We start from the raw sequence: 20,144 nt of genomic DNA on the forward strand, positions 1-20,144 counted from the left end.
CTTCAGAGACAGTGAAATGTTTGCCCAATGGGAAGCCAGCACCCCGAGCCCAACTGACCTGCACCAGAAGCGGAGGGGCAGAGGTCTGCTCACTCTCCTGCCCATTCAACGCCCTCTTCCTGGCAGGTACATACGAATCCTCTATTTAATTGCATATGGCAATGTGATTTTATCTTTTCTTATCACCCACTTCACCTATCACCTAATTTCCATGGTAACCTGGTTCAATAAGGATGTGCCAGTGAGGCATGGATACACATTTTAGTGCATTCCATTATGTAATAGAGGACAGGAACTTGCACATTTACAAAGACAAACAATGGAAGACAGGGTTGTAGGAGAACTGAACAAAATGGAAAATACATACACGTATAACACTATTGTAAAAAAAAAGCAGTAATCCAGATGTGGGAGGAATTCAAAGTCAAAAGTTTGAATGAGAAGAAGTAATAAAATAAACCAGTTAAATAGTGTTGTTACCAATATCAGTCATTATTTCACATAAACAACAAAATAACAAGTGATTCTACTTTCAGCCTCTGAGTGGATTCAGAAGGTGCAATAAAGTCCATGGCCTCAGTCCTCTCTTGTGTAATGTCGCATTTCTCATATCTGAGATGAGTCATTCAGTCACCTCTGCTCTTCCAGAACAATGAGCTGATTCCCGTCAGAGTTCACATTTGTTATGTTTTCTATTGCCCATGGAGCCAAAGTGTTGTTCTGTTTTTCTCTTTTTTCCCCAACAAAGGTTATCTCATTTTTTTTTTCTGCTCCAGGCAAACCCACTGACTTTATTTTCTTTCTTCAAGTAATTTGTGCCTTATTGTTGGAATGGATATTATATTTTTTTTGGTAATGTTATCAATACAACAGTTGGAAAAGAATTTGTTAGAGAAACTGTTGACTCAATAAGCTCCAGGTTATGGAAAAGCTCCAGTCTGTGCTAAGTAAGCAGTTTCTTGGTGTTTTCAGACCATCTGACCACATCAACACAGTCTTGTTATGCTCAACTCGATCAGTGTTCAGTATTTGGGGATGAGATGCACTATTAAGCATGAGGTCAGGGTCACATGGCACAGGGGGGATATAGCCCTGGTCTTCAACGGTCCCTGCCGTTCTTGCTTTTCAAATATGCCTGCCCCACCTGATGATGATTACCTAGGTCAAATGTGTTTAGTCAATTCAAACCTGAAAGATATTACATTAGATAATCAACTCAAGTCATGTCAATCTACTGTAATTCCTTATTTAGCAATGCGCCCCAGAAATCATTTGAACAGCTGTAGCTTGCAGGAAGTACTGCGGCCGGAGTTTTCACAACAGCTTGTAAATATGATCTTGTTTTATATTGCAGAAGTTAAGAATATGACACTGACACTGCCCCCACAATCATAGTCCATGAGGCCTTTGCAGTCACCAGATTTCGACCCGTCTGAACATCAATAAGAGTTACTGGACCCCTGTGTTAGACAGCAGATCACTATCATCTAAACGATATTAACAATAATGAGTATGTATAATGCAATAAGTGGGTTGTTGATACTGATATATACAAAACCCAAACAAATCTGTCTAATAACTCCAGTAACCTGATTCCTCACAGCAGTCATGACACCGCAGTTATTATTAAACCCATTTTGTGTTCCTCAGAATAATAATATCAGTGCCAATCCCTCCTATAACCCACTTGTTCTTTTGTGTAAAAACACACAATATTATGTATTTTTTCATGATAGCTTGTAATGTGCATGGTAATCTGCAGATTCAGTAATGTAAACAATGATTAGACAGCAAATAAAACTTAACTTAACTTCCCAAAGTGTACATGGCAAGTTGGTGCAGCATGATTGACACATTTCTCGCCAATACCTAGGCTATGATTTTGGTTCACCTATGTGGAAATGCCAACACTGATGCCCATTACAGTACCTGTAGCTCAACGTGATGTCTTACTGTCCAATGCACAGTCAGGAAGCCTGTACACATCATAGTGATGCCCCAGGGATTCATATTTGGGACTTTTAGGTTTAGCTCAGGATATATGCACAGTATGTCCACAGTATAGTGGAAATTAATTAAACTAATTTTCAATTTATTTCACCTTCAATAATTGATGCAGTGCAAAATAAAAGAAAATGACTGTAGTTTATATTGTATAAATATAAAATAAATTATAAATAAAGCCAGTGACCCACTGCATAACATCTGTTTTGCTCCTGTACATCACTGTTTATTGACGTATTGACCTTCAGCATTATTAGTTTTCATGCTGCAAATGTTGCTGCCCTCTAGTGGTGAGAGCTCATATGTACGCCTCTCTGTTTCAGCCTTCCTCTCCGGGCTACTGCTGCTTGATGAAGACACTCGTGTTCTTTATTGCTGTATTTGTGGGCTTCTCAGGGGGACTCTCCACTCAAACTAATGTGTTTTTCTCTCTGTAAGGTTTTCTTGGCTTCACCCGTCTCAGCAGTTTGGCTGGCACCCCGGTCTCTCCTCCTGCGATAGTACTTAACACACATCTGTAAATCGATTGCATTCTTTGATCACACCATTTTTTCCACTGCATGGCTCCCACTGCATTTAACTTGGCAGCCACTGTGTGAGGATGATGGATAGCTCTCAGGCATGAAGTGAAATATTTGTTTTTCTGTCTTTTTGGAGTGTGTCTTAATTTTAGGTGGAAGGAGCCATGAAAATTCCTGTGGCTGAATGCAGCCTGGGCTCCTATTTAATCATTTTGCTTTTATGACCTCAGAAGGCTTCACTCCTCATTTCTTACTTGAAATGTGTTTTTGTGTATAAGTGTGCATGACAAGAGAAAGACTGATGGACCTTTAATTAATCAATCAGGGTTTGAGGTCAAATGGGCTTTATGTCTGGTTTTGAGCACATGAGAACAGAAAGGCCATACAACCATTATACATTTCTTTTGTAGCAATAGTCAGTGTTGAGGACACTGTGACCGTTGCTCATTTTATTACAAGACGGAACATACATGTTTCCATACACAACAGAACAACCTGGCATGAACTTTGAGCCCCCCAGCCTCTCATCAACATGTGTGTTCTCTCTTTTGCAGCTGGATTCTTATGTGTTTTGCATGTGTTTCTGTGTGTTTCTTACAGACTCAGAGAACAGCTACACACTGAGCTGTGGAGTGCCAGTTCAGTCTGGTAAAGCTCTTCCGAAGAGGAATGCTACCGCTGCTTTACCCACCTGTGCTGGTACAGTAGGCCAAGTATGATGGGAAACGTAGTTTTCAGGGCTGGTCTAACTAAGTACTGAACTTTAGACTCCCATATCAAGTTATCTTGACTGCAAAATGTTTTCGTGATGGCTTCTGTTACTGAAAAAGTATTATTACGCAAAGTATTGCTCGGAAAATTGTTAATTCGACAATTTAGATTCCAAGGAAACTGTCTAGGCACTGAGGTGAGCTTGGGCTCAAGAGGATGTGTTTCTGGATCTTGTTTATATATGACTGTTTCTTTGTTTGGTAGAGTTAATTATTTGTGGGTTTCAGTGACAAACTGTGTTCATTGCTTCCACAGTCTGATGAACCTTGCCCCATCAGTACATCTAATCTCAAATTCCCTTTTTATACCCAATCATGATACCGTTAGACCCCAAACACTTTTCATAGTGTAGGTGGAACACATACATTCAGCATGTGGGTGCTGTATACAGTAGGTATGGATCTATGTGCATTACAGCCATCTCATTTTAATTATTAGCCCAAAGGAAATGTGCTTTGCAGCCAGGCTTAACAATACACAACAAGAGCAAACAAACTTCAAATGAACCTCAATATAGTATACAAAATAAAAGAGGATTTATAGAGAAATTAACTCTATACCTTCTGTTGGGATACTCTAAGAACAAAAAGACAGACCCTCTATTACATTAAAATCTATAGTCTCTCCAAGGCTACAAAAAATAGAAAAAATGTTGGAAGGTTTGTGTCTTAGTTTTAGACATACTTTAGCAACTTTCAAAAGGAGAGATTGAAATGTTATAAAGTAGGTGATCGGGACAGTTGATGATCCTCTGATCCTCCTAATGACCTTTTTAAGATGAAGGTCATGAAACTGGGCTTGGTCCACACCAATCACCATACTGGCCACTTTGACCAGCTTACAAAAACTGAGACTACCAAACCGAACCATACGCACTGTAATGACAGATAGCATCAAATGTACCATCATTTACTTTATATATCTCTTGGCACTACTTTGTGTCATGTTTAATAGTGTTTTGTTGTGTTTCTGCTGTGTAAAGACACACTGGTGCCACCCATCAAACAAAAGGCCAGGTTTAAGATCAAAGATGCCAAGTGCCACCTGAGACCTCGCAACAAAGAGAAACACAGAGATTCATCCAAGCAGACCCTGCAAGGTAAAGAAGTGCTCTCACAAATTGGTCGTAATTTTTTTTTTTACCACTAGGTGACAAACTGAACTTGCAACATTTTGTAATTGTAAAATTCTTTTGACAAAACATGTATCTTTTAACTTATGACAATGCTCCTCCTTTCATCCTCCAAACTGGGAAGGAGCCCAATTCCCCTGCACAGATGACTGCCAGGTGACTTTTGTGAACCTCAAGTGCGACTCATCCAAGAAGCGCCGGCGAGGACGCAAATCTCCTTCCAAGGAGGTTTCCCACATCACGGCTGAGTTTGAGATGGAGATGAAGGAGGAGGAAGCATCAGGTGTGGTATACTTCCATGGTTTGTCTCATCTAACCCCACTATGCATCAACGTTTATTGAGTCTATCAGGCTATAGAATGTGGATATATGTATAAACAAGGAGATTTTCTGCCTCAGACTCCTGTAATGTGGACTGTGTGCGGGAGAGGATGAAGCAGAAGCTGCAAAGTGCCATGCGGACGCTCAGGAAGTCTATTAACAAGCAGCAGTTCTACATCCAATTCGCTGGAACAGAGTATGAAGTTGCTCAGAAACCATTCAGGTTACCAGAGGGAGCAGAAGCCTGCAGCACTGGACAGGTCCTACAAAATGGAAAGTGTGGTAAGTCTGGGATTTGAACTAGCTGTCACTTAATGTCATGATGTCCTTGGCACTGTTGCTCATCCGTGTCCTCCTTAGTGAGCTGTGGCTTGGGGACTTTCTACAGCGGAGAGCAGGAGCACTGTGTCCAGTGTCCTCCTGGTACGTACCAGGACACAGTGGGTCAGCTGTCCTGTGAGCCATGTCCCAGCGTTGAAGGACAGGGTGTTGCTGGAGCCAAGAATGTGTCTCAGTGCGGAGGTAACTTATCATGAAGACATTACTAGTTATTTAAAATGCCCCAGGTCACATGATAACCCTCCACAGAACCTTTACACAGTATTAATCATAGTAAAACACATTCTGAGTCTGGACAAAAGATTTAAACCCTGATATATCTCTATATTACATCTTCCTCCTGCATGCAAGTCAGAAGAAGACTCTAATTTTCCTCTTTTACTTGGCAGACAGTAATTGATTTTCTGCTATGAGTCTATAAGAAATGTAGTGTGGAGCACCACCTTGTGGTCATCAAAGCAAAGTGAATCTGAGCTACATCCACCAGACAGTGCCACAGACCAGTTACAGTATAAATGCAGTTGAAATTAGAGCGATATTTTTCTTACTCTGAGAAACACTCTGACATTGTGTCAGTTCTTTAAAACTTTATTGAATTGGATTGAATTTGAATTTATGTTATTTTGAATATGTAGGGCAAAGAAATCAATGATACTAAAAACTGTCAGTCTAAAAATTTTATTTTATCATATTTATCATACTCTCTTCAAGAGACAATAAAATGCTTTAATACCTGATAAAATTTAAAAAAAAGATTGTTTTTCTGCTGTCCCTTCCTCAGGTCAATGCCCAGCAGGTTATTTCTCTGCTGATGGGTTTCGTCCATGCCAGCCCTGTCCGCTGGGCTCCTACCAGCCTGAACCAGGCCGAGTCCTCTGCTTCCCCTGTGGAGGAGGCCTCATGACCAAGTATGAAGGCTCAGTGTCTTTCAGGGACTGTGAGGCCAAAGGTGAGGTTTGGTGTCGGCCTTTGCTCATCTCTAAATGTGTACAGCACATTTGTACAGGGTCTGCTTCTGGTTAGTACACATCAGTCCAGTACTGGGGCATTTATTTGAAGGTTTATTACTCAAGGACTGCAACCAAAGATCAGAGGCTCTGTCTTGTCCAGGTTAAGCTTTAAGTATTGACTTGTTGGTCCAAGATGTCAGGACAAAGGTTTGACAAGGTTTGGCAACTAAAAGTTACCCCAACCTACAACATTAACTTTGGCAACTCCTGCCCTGCACATTATAGTGGTTCTTTGAGAGTTTTTATTTTTTCTCAACCAGCATGCTTCTTATCATAAGAACATGTTGGTGACCTGAACCTAAATTCGTGTCTATAATCATTAACATGGTGTCCATGATACATGACACGACTTTGACTGTGCATTTTCACATTTTAAATGTGCATGACAAGCAAAAGTAGATACAGGGTGGTGTTGGATGAGCAAAATCCAAAGCAGAGAGCAGAAGAGGGAGGACTTTATTCTAATTTGAGTGGAAGTTGAAGTCTCAGGGCAGAATGAGTGAAGAGCTGTAATCTGTGTCTAAACTCCTTGAGGAAATGGCCCAGAGGGACTGGTACATGATAAATGACAAAAGCCATTAGTCAGCACTTTCACTGTCAGTCATAAAGTAGTGTGCAGATGTGTATGAGGTGATAAATTGAACGAGCCGATTATAAATTCATCCAAACAGCATTTGGTGCTTCGTTTATGCCTGTTCTGTATTCCAGGCGTGGACAATATCCCAGATGTGTGGTGTGTCTTGTTTATACTCAGTCATTTCATACTGTTTGCATCCTTTCCTTCCTCAGTGCACTGTGCTCCTGGACATTACTACAACTCTAGTACCCACCGCTGTATCCGCTGCCCAGCAGGAACCTACCAGTCAGATTTTGGGCAGAACTACTGCATCACGTGCCCTGGGAACACTACGACAGATTTTGATGGTGCCACCAACGTCTCCCACTGCAAAAGTAAGGCTATATAAGGAGACTTAAAGTACTCGTACACAGAGAGACTAGGTACTACGAGAATACAAACTTCAGAGACAGACAGACATTGATCCTGTGTTTGTCCTCAGACCAGCTGTGTGGAGGTGAACTGGGAGAGTATACTGGCTACATCGAGTCTCCTAACTACCCTGGAGATTACCCATCCAATGTAGACTGTGTCTGGACCATTAACCCACCACACAAGAGGCGGATCCTCATTGTGGTACCAGAGATCTTCCTCCCCATTGAGGACGAGTGTGGAGACGTGCTTGTCATGAGGAAGAGTGGTAAACAAAGTTTTACCAGTTTACTGACACTGAACTGATTTGCACTAATGCAACTTAGTGATGATGCTTTTTTTGAAATACATTTTATTTTAAAACATATGCAATAATTTGAATGAAAATGTTGATGTGTGAATATCTGTGTCACTGTGACAAAAGTGAGTTTACCTGTGATCACTGCAACAAATTACCTTTGACAGATAAAATGAAAGTGAAATGAAATGCTGCACATTCTTTATAATATGACAGTCAAGACTCCTACAACCACTTGTTCCCTTCATGGGGTGTTGCTTAACTCATGGACGTGTGAAATAGCCAGACAACACATACAAACGTAGTGGGACAGTGACCCAAAATACAAGAAGAAAATGTTTGCTGTCTGGTGCAGTGAGGAGAGTTCAGAGCTCTACTATCAGGGAAACCAGACAACCACAACACAGCAGGATGGCGGAGCACAGAACAAGCAATTCCTTCACCCCAGATTTATTTAAGTTAACACAAATTAAATAAAGGAACTCTACAATATGTTAGTCATCATCATCAATTGTTTAATAAGTGCATGAATAAGTGAAATGTGAAATAAAGTAAAGAATAAAATATACAAACAGCAGCTTAGGCCAAATCACAAACGATGTGCCCAGGAAGAGTGAGAGAAAATGGCTGAATCCAATATCATATATAGCTGGAGGAGGAGCCAACACAATTATAACTTAAAATAAATCTGAGTTGGAGGAGAAATCAGGTTACTCTTCTGTTACATTTATACCTTGATTTCCGTTAACCAGGTTAGTTAAGTGCATGTAAACTCTGTTCTGGTTGCTGAAGTTCATGTAATCACAGTCAATGTTCAAGTGGCAAATCTTTTCTCTCAGCAGAGGTGGAGATCTCAGCCCAATCTGTCCCTCAGTTTCCAAGCTACCCTTTCATCCAGCTCCTGCAAGAATTAGACCACTTCACATGTCCAACAGGGTGGCCACAGCTTTAGGGTAGAGGGGGCTGCTCTTAAAACACACAAGTTTACCGACTCATTCGCAGTAGCAGACCAGAGCAGAACAGTTGCAGTATATTGTATGTTTAAAAACGATCTTATGGAAAAGAGCAAACTGTGTAAGGATGCTTTTCTGACAAGTTTGTGCTCTTCCTCCAGCCCTGCCCACCTCAATCACTACCTATGAGACGTGTCAGACCTACGAGCGGCCAATCGCCTTCACCTCCCGCTCTCGCAAGCTCTGGATCCAGTTTAAATCCAACGAAGGTAACAGTGGGAAAGGCTTCCAAGTTCCATATGTCACCTATGACGGTGAGTCTTCACTCCACAAGATCCATATTACATCTACTTCGTTTTTTTTTGCTGTAAAATGACATCAGTTCATAATTTAACACTGCTGTGTTTCAGAGGACTACCAGCAGCTGATAGAGGACATAGTGCGGGACGGGAGGCTTTATGCCTCTGAGAATCATCAAGAAATACTAAAGGTGACATCACCATCCTTGACGCCATTATATTTTGAAAGCTTGCTCTGCTGGCATTAACAAAAAGTAAAAACCGAATACTTCACATCCTTACTTCCTTGCCCTTTGTCCACGTCTTGCTTACAGGACAAGAAGCTGATTAAAGCCCTGTTTGATGTGCTGGCCCACCCCCAGAATTACTTCAGGTACTCAGTACAGGAGTCCAAAGAGATGTTCCCTCGCTCCTTCATCAAGTTGCTGCGCTCCAAAGTCACCAGGTTTCTACGGCCCTACAAATAGACACGGTCTTCCCACTTTGTCAATTTAAAGACCCCTGTCATCCTGCATTTTTCCAAATCTAGCAACTTAAATGTAACACCCCCTCTAAGCTAACAACTTAATCTCCTCTATTTGTCCTCAATCCTGCTTGTCACATGATGCCTTTCCTCATCTTGGAGCCCTTTAATAGTAGTAATACTGTATAACTGGCACTCTGCCCTCCAGTTAGTGCAGCTTTTTCTATAAGGTTTGACCGATTGACAGATTTTGAAGGCCAGTATTAATTGTTTATTAGTGTAGTTGAAAATACCTGCTACATTGTATGTGTGTCCTGTACACTGTTTCTTTAAATTTGACCACTGAGTATTTTTCTTTGTCTTTGGTATGGTACATTTCAGCACCTTACCCCGTTTGTACACAGTGTCAGTGCAGGTATAAAATCGGCAGTATTCATGGTGCGTGTACCAGTAAAGTAAAACTTAAATACCAAATGAAATGTTTTTCATCAAATTCAAAACCTATAAATGAAGACCACAGAGATGTGGTTAAACAATCAGATGCTCAATAATTTTCTCTAAGGTCAGTTAACATATCACTACACCTCATTGTCACTCAGACTGAGATGATGCTGCACAAAGCGAAAGCAGCTCCCTTGTCCTGTATGTGTGATCAATTGAAAGAGAATTTAGAACAGTTTGCACATGAAATACAAATTGATTTCATGTTTTACAGAGCTGCCATGTAGGCTTAGTCATTGCAGTAGTTTGCATCAGATCAGTGGATGATAATAGCATACTGAGCTACTGATTTGTTGTTTTACAGTTTTACAGATCAGTAACGTGCTTTTTTTTTATAAATGAAAAGTACCTTTTGTGGCAGGTGTGAGCCCATATTTAAATAAAATGGAGCTTTGCTAGTTTTTTCTTGGCTTGGAATCTGAAAAGGGAAATACAAGCTTAATGAAGAAAATACAGTGTGATTGCTGAAAGCTGTGACTGCTGCTTCTTGCTGCTATTTCCACTGGGAGATTTCTGAATTGAATTTAGAAGCAGAAACATGTTCCAGCTGTTCAGCTCCTGCGTCTTTAAGTCCCGACCCCATTCTTCCTGTTGGTGTATTTAGTGTGTGTGGGAACCCAAAGCAGAGGTTCTGGACTTTCATGACATATTTCATACTGTCAGGCATATAGAAAAAAACTGATCACACACGAGCCAATAGGACACACTGAAACCTAGGCTTTTCACTTACAGCGAGCATGTGACGACATGTTCACCTCAGGCTTTGGGCCTGTGACTATGTGTAATATTGACACCAAACTTTCTCAAAGTTCATTTATTACATCAGATCAAGAAAAGCACAATATGGCCTTGTTACACTCCATTCTACTAGAAACATACAAAGAACGTATAGAAAGAGATAGTACATAAAAATAAAGCTTGATGACAACAACCTGCTGATTTAAGCATTTTAAAAGGCAACTTCAACAATTTTCAACGTGCTTTCTATGGCTTTAGTTTAGGGTGTAAATGCTTTAATGCTTTTGAACTTCCCTTCTAACTTCCCTATATTAAAATTTTTCTGCTTCTAACTTGAAAACTCCGTTTTTATCATGAGCAGGTCAGATGATGTCATCTGGGGGATCTCTGGAGAAGCAGGTTGACCGTGATTACAAACTCCATAGTTTGAGCAACAAAAAGACATAATCTGAACTGAAGGTTCCTCCACGTGACGTCATCTCGAGCCATTTTCCAGCTAGAAGTAGAGAGATATTTTGATATATGTAAGTCAATGTGAAGTGTAATGACATGTGCTACCCAAACTAGAACCAAACCAATCGGGGTTAAAATATGTGAAGACATCCTCTAATACATAAACTACACATTAAAGTAATAGTTCGACATTTTGGAAGTGTGGTTATGTGCTATTTTGGGATGTACATGGATATATTATGAGATTATCAATCCGAGAGTTGCTTAGTGGCACATACGGAGGGGAAAAAAAAACTTTATCCACTTCCAACTTCCAACACCTTAAATTAGGATAAAATAAAACCCTATTCTTCATACAGCTGCTCCTGTTTCAGTGATTCTCCGTGGGAGACGCGTTTTGACCCAATGTGCATTACAAGATCAGTACAGAAAAATAGAGTTTGGCCACTTCGCTCAAAATGTTTTGCTGCCCTGTGCTTGGGATGTGCAGATCAGTACTAATCGTGTATAGCTTTGAAATATTTCTAGGAGAGGTAAAGCAGCCATGTGGACTCTTTCTGAAGGTAACAAAATGTACCTGACAAACACACATTTTTTTTACCTTTTGACAATTCTGTGCCAAGTGTTTCCTCTTGTTTCCAGTATTTATCGTAAGTGAAACTACTGTAGCGTCTCTTGGCTTTATCTTCAGATTTAACAGGCAGATGTGAATAGTATTATTACCAAAATGTGGAACTATTTCTTTAAAAAAAAATCTGTAAAGCATGAAGAAGTCAATAATTATACATTATTTAAGGAAATTAATCATGTGCCATGAAAAAGCCAATATCAGCAATATCGGTCAAACCCTATGTCTGCACATCACAGACTTTCTCTTCCCCTCTCTTAACCATTCCCAGACCTCTACACCTTCTCTAATAACTTTTAGATTTTTTTTTTTCAATTCCCACAGCTCTCATTTTATTTTGATCTGCTTTGTTTTCTGTATTGTTTTGTTTTTTGTAATATTTATACGGAACATGTGGGAACTTGCAGAAGCCCACATCAAAGATAGAGATTTCATCCACAACCAAATGTGCAAGACATTTATGTTTGCGTGGACATCCAGAGATGTACACACTCATGGAATACATGTGTGTATTGTGGACTGAATTTGTTTATTGTCCCTGATGTGCACAAGATAAGAGATGAGAAAAGAAGCGGTGCACTTAAAACACATTTTAACTAAGAAATGCTAAAGCGGGGAAATCTTAATCATTCCACCTCTGTGGGTGAGATGCATTGGAGCACATGGAAAGATGATATGGTGATATGATTTTTTTAATTAAAACAAATTTATAACAAGATGAGATAAACTACCTGCAAGTAACAGAGAGAAATGTATGTGATGTAACTAATATTTGGAACTTTTAATTGCACTTGAATTTTATTTTTTGAAACTGTAGGGAAAAACGTATTTGCTACCTTTTTGTGTTGTTTTGAAATGCGCCGCGCGTGGCAGTGATGAGAGAGTATGACAGCTGGGGGTCTTCCCGTTATTGTTCCCACTATGAAGCTTACAGTTACCCCCAAAGTCTCTTCCAGCAGCTTCAGAAACCAGTCCACATCTCACAACCTGTCTGTATGTTGACTGTATGCTGAGGCGCACAGGGACAAGAAAATGTAACATTGAATAGCTCAAACCTCCATTACGGTTTGTGTTTTCCAGACCTGCTTCATCTCTCAGACATGTGCTATAGCTGCCAGAGAGAAGAAGCATCAGCAATTAAAGGCTTCTTGTATGATGGCAGCACATACATAAAGTACTACTACAATATATATGCGTCTCTAAACAACTAATATCTGCATTCACCCAGATGCACTCTTTCCATTAAATAAGAAGTATAGTCTGTATACTATGCTTTTCTTTTTATAACCCAGCTAAATGTTTGTGTCTCATTCCCATTGGTACTAATATGTCTATTAAATCTTATACTGTGTATTGAAGATGAACTGTAAATCATCACAATGCAACTGGAGTCGAAAAGCGTGTGTGGTCTGACTTAGAGAGTTGGTCTGCAGTTGAATGTAGTGACAGCAACACAGTCCAAGAAACTTCAGATCTCCCATCTCTGTGTCCATAGCACTTGTAGGTTTAAATCCGAGCCAGTGATCTCAATCACTTTAGCTTCCCCCAACAATGCTAAGAATGCAGACAGTCCACCCTAAATGTATTGAAGTGCCGAGGCCAATTAATTTGTCGTTGTTGCTAAATCATAAAACGTTTAGGTTAAAGATCAGAATACAGCGTGGAGATGAGACAAAGGTTCATAATGTCTTTACCTGATGATATTTACACCTTGGTACATTAAATAACGTATCAGCTTTTGTATCAGTTCAGCCTCACAAGTTGGGAAAAGTGTTAAAGCACAACAAAACAAATAAAGAAAGGATGCAACGATTTGCAAATCTCCCATATTTTATTTACAATACAACACTAACAACATATCAGAAGGCATTTTAGCATTTTATTAAAAAAATATTATCTAATATTTTGTTTGATGGCAGCAACACATCTAAAAAAAAGTTGGAGCAGGGTGATGTTTCCCATTGTACAGCATCCCCTCTTTTAACAACTGTAAATTTCTGGGAAGTGAAGAGACCAATTTTCTGGAGTTTTAGGCTGATGCTGGATTGTAGTTGCTCAACAGTCCTGGGCCTTTGTTGGCGGATTTGTTTTATTTTTATGATGCATCAAGTGTTTCCCATTGGTGAAAGGTCTGGACTGCAGAAAGGCCATTTCAGCTACCGGACTCTCTCCTCCAAAGCCATGTTGTTGTGATGGATGCAGAAGGTGGTTTAGCATTTTCTTGCTAAAATATGAAAGGTCTTCCCTGAAGGATATGTTGTCTGGATGGGAGCATGTGTTGCTCTAAAACCTCTGTGTACTTTTCAGCATTAACGGTGCCTTTCCAGATGTGTAAGCTACCTACACCGTAGACACTAATGTGCCCCCACACCATCATAGATGCAGGCTTTTGGACTATCCACTGATAAAAAGCTGCACGAAGCTCTTCTCTTTAGTCCACAGGACACTGTGTCGATCATTTCCCAAAAGAATTTCCGAATTTCCAAATTTTGGTTCATCTGATCACAGAACAGTTTTCCATTTTGTGAAAAAGTGTTGGCCAGCTGCACAGCAGCTCCCCCATTGGTGTGTGAGTGTGTGTGTGTGATTGTGAGTGTGAATGGGTGAATAAGAAGCAGTGTAAACCACTTTGAGTGCCAATAGGTAGAAACGCGCTATATAAGTGCAGACCATTGACAGCTTTAGCTCACATTTGTGTATTTCACAGTGAACTGTGTTCACAGAGAGTGATTTCTGGAAGTGTTCCTGAGCTTATGCAGTGATGTCCAGTAGAGAATCAGGCCTGTATTTAATGCAGTGCCACCTGCGATCAAGTGCATCTAGTTTTGACCTTGTCCAAACTTTGCATCAAAGGCTCTGCATCTCTGAAATGCTCCCTTTTATACCCAGTCATGTCACTGACCTGTTACCAATTAACCTAATTAGTTGTCCATTGCTCCTCCATTTGTTTTCTTTCAGCAGTTACTTTTCCAGCATTTTGTTGCCCTTGTTCCAATGTTTTTCAGATGTGTTGCTGCCATCAAATTCTAATATTTTCCATGTCTCAGTTTTAACATCTAATATGTTTTTAATGTTCTATTGTGAATGAAATATTGATTGATGAAATTTGCAAATTATTGCATTCTGTTTTTATTTACATTTTACACGTTGTCACAACTTTTTCTGAATTGGGGTTGTAAATGAAACTTAATATTTGGTTTCTAGTTGAATGTTTACAATTCCTGAACTAAGGCTAAGACTCACTGACATCACCAGTTTAGATTTCTACTTTTTGCAGCCTCCTTCATTAAATCTTTTTCAAATGGTGGATTGTGATACCATTGCTTTATCCATGCCCAGTGGAGGTTGTTGGTGATGTCACTGGTGATGTCACTGTTCTTCAGTCAACCAGTAATTTTTTTTTTTTTTTAACAATCAAACAAGAAAGAAATGTCTATAGCTCAATTTGTAAAGCAGTCACCTAGAGATTTGTCTCCAGGTTCCTCACGGCTATGTTTGTGTTGAAGGATCCCTGGGCAAGACACTGAACCCCAAGTTGCTCTCAGTGGCTCATCGTCAGTGCGAGTATGACTGGGTGAGTGTGAAGCAACATTGCTTTGGATAAAATTACTGCATGGGTGACCTTTTACCTGTCAGTCACACAATCCAATAATTTTGCTTCCTTAAAATGTGGGTGGTCGGATACATAAGGCTCCACGTTCTATGTTCTATGTAAAATATGATTCTGTAATTGGCATCTGAACTTTCATGTTATATCCACTTTTTGATCCTAAACTCACTCACTTCAGTTTACAACAAATGACCTGGCCTTGCAGTTTTAATACTTTTGTTACATCTCATTGTTATTTATACATCTTTAATTACTAAACTTAAAAGTCCTGTCATTCATGAAAAGGTTTGTAGTTCTTGATCACAAATTTACTGTGCTAATTTACTTGTCAAAGCACAGAGATTTTTGGTTCACCATAGAATTACCGTATTCCCAATTTTTCAAAGCATAGCTTAAGCTTTCATCATCAGATCATTGCAGTGATCTAATAAACTTGTAGACACTTATATTACAATGCAACACATAAAAAAATAAAGTGACTAAATATGCCTAGTGATGGAATTGTTTTGCACATTGATTTTCATAATGAGCTCGTGCTCAGAAATTAAAGAACCCGTGCGTTAGAAAAACAGTCTGCAGTAGTGTAAACTAATTCATGGGCTGAAGGTTTTGCAGAACCATGAAGAGTATGGTCCTGCACAGCATTGAGCTGTTCCCAGCTCTGGGTCTGACTCCAAATGCGACATGGTAAATTAAAATATTGGCATTTTACGCTGACAATAATCCCCTGTTAAAGTTCATTCTCTTTAACTCCGAGCCCAGATGTCAGTGATGTAACTTCCCCATCAGAGTAGTTCCCCAGATAAAAAGATACTGCTAGGTATTGTTCCAGGCCGTGTCGATAAAGCTGCCACACATACAAATTATGGTACAACCTATTTCCTGTTTGAGGTGGGTACAGTTCATTATGAGTGTTATGAAAAAAATGATGAAATTTGTAATTGTTTTTTTTTCCTGAGAATGTATTCTATTGTGAATAAATGGTGTGTGACAGTGTCTTACAGTGTGTGTGTGTGTGTGTGTGTGTTTGTTTGTGTGTATGACAGACAGAGAGAGAGCAGTGAGTCAGAGTGTGATAGAGGAAGATGTTGTGTATGTTGTGTACATTAGTCCATTTTGTAGAGGAATGATTTTAACTTTTGTGTTAGTTGGTTGTACCCAAAGAGAGAAAGTATAACACAGTGTTGTGTCTGGTCCATGAAACTCCAGTACTGAACAGATTCAATAAAACAGTAGCAGAAAACCGACTCAAGTCCTGTGTTTTGTGTGTCCATGTAGTCTATTCGTCCACAGTGATCCAGGGGAGCGCTCAGCCTGCTCACAGCTTGTATCTGCTCATTATATCTTTTATCTTTCCTCAGATGTGGTGCTGTGTGACTTTGCTCACAACTGGCCTCAAGTATGCTGCTGGAAAATTTAGCTGACACTGCTAATAGTGTTTTTATCTTCAAGCGGCACAATCTGTGCTGCAGATCTGGAAGCTACATCAGAAACATTAACCATTCACACTGAGAGTATTTTTTTTTTTTTCATTTAAATTATCTTTGCCTTATTTTAGTCAGAAAGAGAACAGAACAGCATTGTCTTTAGACTCAAAACCTTTCTGCAAAACCCTCAAGGACACAAGTCAGAGCCAGAAGTTTCCCTCCAGGTACTGTGCTATCAGAATGAGTATGCTGTTTGGAGCAGGGCTCAGTGTTCAGTTTGTGACCGAACTAAGTCTGTCTTCCAAATTTATTCATAAAATTCTAAAACTAAAATAGAGTTTTTTTTTATTTTCATTATACTGTATAGGCAGCATACAGACTTAATATTAAAGGATAACTTTGAAATTTTTCTAAATTAAGTCTATACAAACATGCACAAGTCATAATTTGATGCCATTGTCTTCTTGTTCCAGTCCTAAGTCTGGATAAATGCAGAGGGTTGTGTCAGGAATTACGTCCGAAATAAAACACATGCCAAATTTACTCCCACACCGAATCTGACTTCTATACAGATTTGGTCATGACCGAGATTAACATCGACCGCCAACGGTGCTGTTGACCTACAGGGTGCCGGTGGAAATTGGGCCACTGTTGGTCAAAGAAGGAGAGGAGGAAGGCTTGTTTGTAGGCAGAGAAGAGAAAAGCCAAGAGTGTAGGAATCACCGTAGGGACTTTAAATGTTAGGAATATGACACTGAAGACTAGAGAGTTGATTGACATGATGCAGAGAAGGAAGGTGGACATACTGTGTGTCCAGGAGACCAGGTGGAAAGGTAGCAAGGCTAGAAGCTTAGGAGCAGGGTTCAAGTTGTTCTACCATGGGTCAGATAGGAGGAGAAATGGAGTAGGAGTTAAACTGAAACAGGAGTTGGTGAGGAATGTTCTGTGTAGTTTTCAGAGAGGAGCTGAGACAGACTCTGGGTGGTCAGGATGTGCTTCCGGATGACTGGACCACTACAGCTAATGTGATCAAGGAGACAGGTAGGAGGGGAGGAAGTGGACAAGGACACTTGGTGGTGGAACGAGGAACTTCAGGAGTGTATACAGGGAAAGAGGTTAGCTAAGTTTGGCAAAGGCCAAACAAAGAGCATATGAGGACTTGTATATTAGGTTGGACACTAAAGAGGGAGAGGTGGATTTGTACAGGTTGGTGAAGCAGAGAGATAGAGATGGGAAATACATGCAGCAGATTAGGGTGATTAAAGATAATGATGGAAATGTCAATACATTTCCATACAGGGTCCAGGAGTGTGATGGGAAGATGGAAGGAGAACTTTGAAGAGTTGATGAATAAGGAAAATGACAGAGAATGGACAGTAGAAAAGGTGACAAGTGTTGACCAGGAAGTAGCAAAGATTAGTAAGAGTGAAATGAGGAAGACGTTGAAGAGGATGAAGAGTGGAAAGGCAGTTGGTCCTGATGACAAACCTGTGGAGGTATGGAAGTGTCTAGGATAGGAGGCAGTAGAGTTTCTGACTAGTTTGTTTAACAAGATCTTGGAGAGTGAGAGGATGCTGAGGACTGGAGGAAAAGTGTACTGGTGCCCATTTTTTGGTGAGGTGCTGTAGGTGTGACAGAGGAGTTCAAGGTGGAGGTGGGTCTGCATCAAGGATCAGCTCTGAGCCCCTTCTTGTTTGATCTGGTGATGGACAGACTGACAGATGAGGTTAGACAGGAATCTCCATGGACTATGGAGCAGGGAGCAGGTGGAGGAAAATCTAGAGAGGTGGAGGTCTGCTCTGGAAAACAGAGGAATAAAGTTTAGCAGCATCAAGACAGAATACATGTGTGTGTATGAGAGGGACCCCAGTAGAACAGTGAGGTTACAGGGAGCAGAGGTGAAGAAGGTGCAGGACTTTAAGTATTTAGGGTCAACGGTTCAGATCAACAGAGAGTGTGGAAAAGAGGTGAAGAGACGAGTGCAGGCAGGTTGGAACGGGTGGAGAAAAGTGTCAGGTGTGTTGTGTGATAAAAGAGTATCAGTGAAAATGAAAGGAAAGATGTTCAAGACGGTGGTGAGACCAGAGATGTTGTTCAGCTTAGAGACAGTGGCACTGAAGAAAAGACAGGAGGCAGAGCTGGAGGTAGCAGAGCTTAAGATGTTGAGGTTCTCTTTGGGAGAGACAAGGATGGACAGGATCAGGAATGAGGACATCAGAGGGACAGCTCATGTTAGATGTTTTAGCTATAAAGTCAGAGGACAGATTGAGGTGGTTTGGACATGTTCAGGGAGAGACTGTGAATATATCGGTAGAAGGATGCTGAGGTTGGAGCTGCCAGGCAGGAGGTCTAGAGGAAGAGCAAAGAGGACATTTATGGATGTAGTGACAGAGGACATGAAGTTAGTTCTGTGAAACCGTGTCCAACCTTGTGAGCATTAACAACTGTTCTTTCAATAGCTTAATACAAGCTACTTCTCTCTTTTCTCTATTATGAACCCTGCTGCAAATAAATGAACTTATGTTCTGAATCTCTCATACTTTGAGTCCCTCCTGATTGAAGCGAGTCCAGTTTTTTAAAAAGTGGACTAAAAAGTCAAAATTAGAAACAAAAGCTTCTTAAAAAAGAAGCTTTTGTTTCTAATTTTGTGTTTTCATTTTTTGGGTCCTAAAAATATTTGTATTACTGCACTGGGACTGACTACGTGGGTTGATTTAACTGTGAAAAGCTTGAATTGGCTTATGGAAGTGCAGCCCAGTGTGACCCACAAACAACCTCTGAGACACAAAGATCTAATTGCTTATCCACACTTCACACACACAATCTACACTTGGAAATGTGTTGCTTTTTTTTGTTTGTTTGTGCAACATATAGAAAAAAGCAGCTTCTGTCACAGCAGGACACCTTCATTTAATGTGGTAAAAGTTTGCGTGCAGAGCTTATAGCTTTCCTGTCACTGTGGATTTAGATGGACCTCGTCTCCCAGCCAATCAGCTGACACCATCAGGAAGACGAGACATAAACATGCTGCCTGACAAACTTTAGTGATGCATTTCCGTTTTCTTTAAGTCCCCCATCACAACAGCAGTACATTTCATGCAAATCCCAAATGTAAGTATATTTAGAGATGGAAACCATCTATAATTCTGACTGACTGTGCCTCTCTCCTTTCTCATTACTGTAACTCTTCAGCCGCTTTGTTGTTGGTCATGAATCATTTCTGACAGGCAGATCTGATATTTCCTATGTGATCTTTCCTGGACGTCCAATCAGCAGTCAGCATCTGCAGGCTTTACTATCTCCCTGTCTCCCCCTGTCAGTTGCTGAAAGTTCACTGGATGTGAAGTGATAAAACTAGAACGTGGACTGACTAGATGAGAAAAACATGGCAGTGTGATCTCGTGCTAAAGGCCTGCAGAACAGACTACATGTTGCAAATGTTGGATAAATAACTTTGCTATGTTGCAAGAATGGCTTCAGGTGCTTCTATGACATTTCTTCTGGGTTTAGTTTTTTCTTTGGTGTTTCTTAACTCAGAATGCAAAAGCCGCCCAGGTCCAGAAGCAGCAAAGGATGCCCAAGTCATCCTACATACATCGTCAGCCTTTGACAGTGTGAACCATCAGATCCTCCTGTCCACACTCTCTGACTTAGGCATCTCTGGATCAGATCAGCTCTCTTGGCTTCG

At 40.3% G+C, this 20,144-nt stretch overlaps 1 protein-coding gene across 4 annotated transcripts in view; it reads left to right on the forward strand.

Annotated features, from left to right (window-relative positions):
- Nucleotides 1–16,276, forward strand: part of scube1 (signal peptide, CUB domain, EGF-like 1) — a 101,836-nt gene extending 85,560 nt beyond the window's left edge. For 2 of the 4 annotated variants that reach the window (XM_067490443.1, XM_067490446.1), the window contains 12 exons: nt 7–126; nt 3,126–3,224; nt 4,279–4,395; nt 4,553–4,711; nt 4,828–5,031; nt 5,110–5,271; nt 5,870–6,037; nt 6,888–7,049; nt 7,157–7,354; nt 8,499–8,651; nt 8,748–8,827; nt 8,951–16,276. In XM_067490443.1, the coding sequence (XP_067346544.1) occupies nt 7–126; nt 3,126–3,224; nt 4,279–4,395; nt 4,553–4,711; nt 4,828–5,031; nt 5,110–5,271; nt 5,870–6,037; nt 6,888–7,049; nt 7,157–7,354; nt 8,499–8,651; nt 8,748–8,827; nt 8,951–9,103 (1,775 nt within the window). In that variant the 3' untranslated portion in view covers nt 9,104–16,276. The remainder of the gene's footprint in view (nt 1–6; nt 127–3,125; nt 3,225–4,278; nt 4,396–4,552; nt 4,712–4,827; nt 5,032–5,109; nt 5,272–5,869; nt 6,038–6,887; nt 7,050–7,156; nt 7,355–8,498; nt 8,652–8,747; nt 8,828–8,950) is intronic. The other 2 variants (XM_067490445.1, XM_067490447.1) reach the window with 1 other exon arrangement.
- Nucleotides 16,277–20,144: the final 3,868 nt, after the last annotated feature.

This window comes from Channa argus, chromosome 21 (genome assembly GCF_033026475.1).
Source record: "Channa argus isolate prfri chromosome 21, Channa argus male v1.0, whole genome shotgun sequence".
Lineage (NCBI taxonomy): Eukaryota > Metazoa > Chordata > Actinopteri > Anabantiformes > Channidae > Channa > Channa argus.